This window comes from Chenopodium quinoa, unplaced genomic scaffold (genome assembly GCF_001683475.1).
Source record: "Chenopodium quinoa cultivar QQ74 unplaced genomic scaffold, ASM168347v1, whole genome shotgun sequence".
In the NCBI taxonomy this organism is placed as follows: domain Eukaryota; kingdom Viridiplantae; phylum Streptophyta; class Magnoliopsida; order Caryophyllales; family Amaranthaceae; genus Chenopodium; species Chenopodium quinoa.
The window spans coordinates 666,438-670,649 of record NW_018742963.1 but is presented as its reverse complement, the minus strand read 5'-3'; the positions used below and the strand labels follow the sequence as shown (position 1 = coordinate 670,649).

Genomic DNA, 4,212 nt, shown 5'->3' with positions numbered 1-4,212 from the left:
TTTCATATATTTGTGGAAGCAGGCTTTTAATGTAGCCAAATGAACTTGTTTTGGGGAAGACTGATTTAGAATTTGACTTCTCTCTTCCCCTTTCTCTCTGCCCCCTCTATCATCCCTCTGTTATACTGCTATTGCCGTTATGATTCATCCTTCAGTGTTACTTTTTCTACTGCTAGGTAGATTGATTGCCTTTATCAGCTGGCTTATGTTTTTCAACCTAGTGTCACGTTCAACAAGGAACCTGTGAGGATGAGGATCTTTTTTAGATTGACATCTGCAGACTATTCTTAGTTTCAAAAAGGCGATAACTTTTTCCTGGAAATTTAGAACCAATATGTGAAATATTATTTCCTAAGGAGGATGTATCTATTTGTTCTTAGGATTTTTAATGTGACTAGAGAGTTTTCAGACATTGGTAGATGCCTATTGCCTAGATGGTGGTGTGGTATTTTTCGTGAGATCATGAGTATTAAGGTGAGGGGATTGAGTTGTCTATTTTGCGAGTCGTTTGGGACCATCGTCTTTTGTAGGATACATACAGCCATACAGGTTTCTTCATTTTCTATGTGGTATCTTCCATATTGCAATTTCAGGCTTCCTCTCTCGTCATCAAGTTCTTTGGTTTGATACTCATACCAAGTATATAAAAGCATACAGTTGTTGATTATGTATAACTTTAGGTTCAGCAGGTATCATAAAATTAAATTCTTGCTCTTGAACAAAAGATTCAATGCACTAAACTTGATAAAATATGCATTTGCACAGAAGGATATTTTTTATTCAATGTTAAAAATCAATGGAGTAATCACAAATCATAAACATTAACGAAACTTTACAAGGCAGCAAAATCAAACGACTTCAGAATCTCTCTTTCCCACTCTTCATGGACAAATCTTTCAGGGAGATGGTCCGTGAACTGCTGCAATATATAAGAGCTGTGTGACGGAGAGGATTATGCTGAATGCTTCCATTGCAACCAGTCGGGCATTCCTGTACTGAAGCTCGATCTCCTTGCACCCGAAGCTGCAAAATAAATAAATAAACACATAATTATAAAGAATTATTTGAATCCCCTGTTTTTCGGATGTTGTGACAATTTCTACCCAAAAGGTTATAAGAATGAAAATAGCTTTACCCCATAGCCAAGAGAGTTAGAGTCCATGCAATGGTAGCAACTGTTACAGTAGCTGGTGAGCTCTCACGGCTCCATGACCGTAGGTTAAGGAAGCCTGAGATGCATGAGGCAGCACCTACAACTCCAGCTATTAAAGCAAATGTCACGAAAAATCCGGTGGCCGCGTTTCCCATGGGGAAGTAAATGGGTGAAAAATGTGCAGGGAGCTCCAATCCTGGACCTGTTATTTGAAAATCACATTACTAACATAGTGCTACAAACATAAACTCTTCTTTTTGTAATTTGCATGTAATTTACTGACATAAATTTTTTTATTCTCTTTTTAATACTGTTAAATTTCCTGAAGATGTGCCTGTATGAGAGCATAAAACAGGAACTGGTGTTCTGAGCAAGTATTAAGAGCATTTTATAGAGGAGTATCAGAAATTATACCGATAATAAAACCATGATCAATTGCACGATTCATAGCCCAACCACCAATACCCAAGAGCACGACATACATGCAGAAGTTGAGGGCCAAAAGCAAAGAGGCAGCAGGTTTCACTGATGTGTTGGCCATTTCTTCAACAAGTTATTGATGAAAAAGAACTAACAGATTTTGGTATCTGGAAAAAGCTGTTAGCAGAAGAAAGTTTATTTCAGAAGAAGCTCTGAAAGGCGGTATCAGAGATTAAGGCAGGCTGATGAGTGTTGCAGGTTGTGGCAGAGGCATAGACACCTTATATATGGTCTTAGAATTGGTATGCTTTGGTTCCTTGCTTGCTAGGAGGCTTCTTTGTGGGGTTGTAAAGGGTATGCCTTAAACTCTAGGCAAAGCAGAAGACGTGATTCTTAGTTTCAGACTTGGCCAAAAGAGTTAGAAAATTAGTTTTTTTTGGATTGCATATTCAAAGAACTTTGTGTAGTTTGTTCTTCTGATGAGTAAAAGTAATATTCTTTGCCATCCAAAAGGATGTTGATAATCTTGATACCTCAAGGGCATTGGAAACCATAACATGAAGCAACACCTTAAAGATCATGGAACTCCAAGTCCCTGATGAATTGATTTGGGTTGTCCTCTGTATTCAATTATGCCGTCTAATATCTATATTATAATTGCACAGTCTCTTTTAACCACGTTGTCGGCATAATAAAAATATTACATTAACTACACTGATTTGCACGTGATTTTGTTATTCGTTCCTAAATTAATACTAAATTAGGAAAGATATTAAGGCCTATGCTCCCTCTGTTTTTGTTAATTTAGGGCACATCTTGTAATTTTGAAAAAGAATGGACACATCTTAGAAACTGAACAATCACGAGGATATAGTTTAAAAAAATCCTAAAAGTTTTCTACATTTGGTGAGGCTCAAACTCGAGGACTTCCTTTAAGTCACATCAAGCTGCTTACTAATTGAGTCAACTCTTCTTGGTCTATCAACCTAATTCAAATTGGCATAACTTGGTCCATCTTGGTTAACTCGTGAAGATGAATCATAATCCAAGAATTGTATATATTAGTCAAAATTCCAACCCACACATACCAACGAATAAACACATAATCAATTTTTAACACAAAAGTAAGTGTTACGACTTGATAGTTTAAGGGGATCAAGGGTTTTCAAATTGTGAAAAAGGGATTTTCCTACCTTTACTTTAATGTAGGGGTATTCTCTAATATGCTCGGGAGTATAACATTATTTATCTTACAAATACAATGGAGAAATATTAAAGGATTTAATGTTAAATTGATAAAAATGAGTTTTATATATGCTACTACTTTCATAATGATGCTTTATCAACTGTTGTATACTGCAATAAACACTTTTAACAACGTTTGTTGATAATCCTTTTGTTCTATGATCGTGGACTTGGCTCGTTGTGGAGGTAATTGTTGAACTTGTCGATGTTCTAATTTGAATCACGATAAGCTTCAAGGCATATATCTTACTCAAGGCATATATCTTACTCAAGACATCTCTAGGATGCAATCAATCAACAATAATAATTATATACTAAAAGACATACCAACAATGACACATGTCAGTTTTTTGTGTGTCCTTAGTTTTTTTTAAAAAAAAAATTAAAAAAAGAAATTATTTGTTTTTTTTTTTGGGGGAAATTATTTGTAAAGTTCAATTACTATATATATGAGCAATGATATTTACATTTTGTAATATTGACATTCAATCAACTAATACGGAAAATATAATCACAAAAAATAATCTTTGAAAAATATTTTTGAAAAAAAATACAATCTTATACTATATGTGTGGCAAACATAATATCTGCTTCAAGAATACAATTAAGATAAGCAAAAATTAATGACTAAAACAAGACATTACAATATATGATCACTGAATAGGTATAGATTTTCGTCAAACTCACATCCTTTCCCTTTTATAATTCTTCTTTTATGGTTTTTTAGGATTTATTTAATTTAATTTTTTATTCCTATGATAAATTTTAATATTTTTTTTTTTTGAGAAACTTTAATCTTTATCTTTCTATATTCAGCTAATTTAGATTTTCTTTTATGGTTGAAACTTGAAAGTTGAAACATTAGAATGTCAATTAAGCATGATATTCCATGTTTCATTATGTCAAGTACTTCATTTTGAATAAGTCTGTATATGACGGGTGTACATTAATTTTATTGTAAAACGGTCAGTTTGAGTGCAACTTTAACTATTTTTATGGTAACTTTAACTACTTAAAGGATAACTTTTAATTCGTCATTGGTTTGAATTGTATTTTAATGTGTAATTTCTTATAGATACGTGATTACATACTTTTTTTTTTTTTTTGAAACAATACGTGATTACATACTATAAAGACTAATATGATTAATCTAATATATTATAAGTTTTTTGCAAGATAAAATTTATTAATAGAAAAATAATAACTTTTGCATTATAAAGGGTAACTTTAAATACTTTTAACATAACTTTAACCCGTTTTACAATAAATTAAAGTACACCCGCCTTTTTGGAGAATTTGTGCTTCGTTTTTGTCTATGATAAAATTTGACAATTTATATACTACGTATTGTATTCAATCAATTAAATGTAATATTAAATTGATAATAAATAATA

The 4,212-nt window shown here is 32.5% G+C and overlaps 1 protein-coding gene across 1 annotated transcript; it reads right to left on the bottom strand.

Moving 5' to 3' along the window:
• Window positions 1-741: 741 nt before the first annotated feature.
• Window positions 742-1,853, bottom strand: LOC110728777. Its single transcript, XM_021908426.1, has 3 exons — window positions 1,568-1,853; window positions 1,136-1,355; window positions 742-1,023 (listed from the first exon to the last, which is right to left on the bottom strand). The coding sequence occupies exons 1-3, from the start codon at window positions 1,692-1,694 to the stop codon at window positions 897-899; spliced, it is 474 nt and encodes a 157-aa protein (XP_021764118.1). The 5' UTR covers window positions 1,695-1,853; the 3' UTR covers window positions 742-896.
• Window positions 1,854-4,212: the final 2,359 nt, after the last annotated feature.

What these genes read in the sequence shown, in the direction of transcription:
- LOC110728777 (XM_021908426.1), bottom strand. Translation starts at nt 1,694, where the DNA reads ATGGCCAACACATCAGTGAAACCTGCTGCCTCTTTGCTTTTGGCCCTC. An exon ending in TGATCATGGTTTTATTATCG is followed by an intron (nt 1,356 to 1,567) that starts GTATAATTTCTG and finishes TTCAAATAACAG; the next exon opens with GTCCAGGATTGGAGCTCCCT. An exon ending in CTAACTCTCTTGGCTATGGG is followed by an intron (nt 1,024 to 1,135) that starts GTAAAGCTATTT and finishes TTTATTTTGCAG; the next exon opens with CTTCGGGTGCAAGGAGATCG.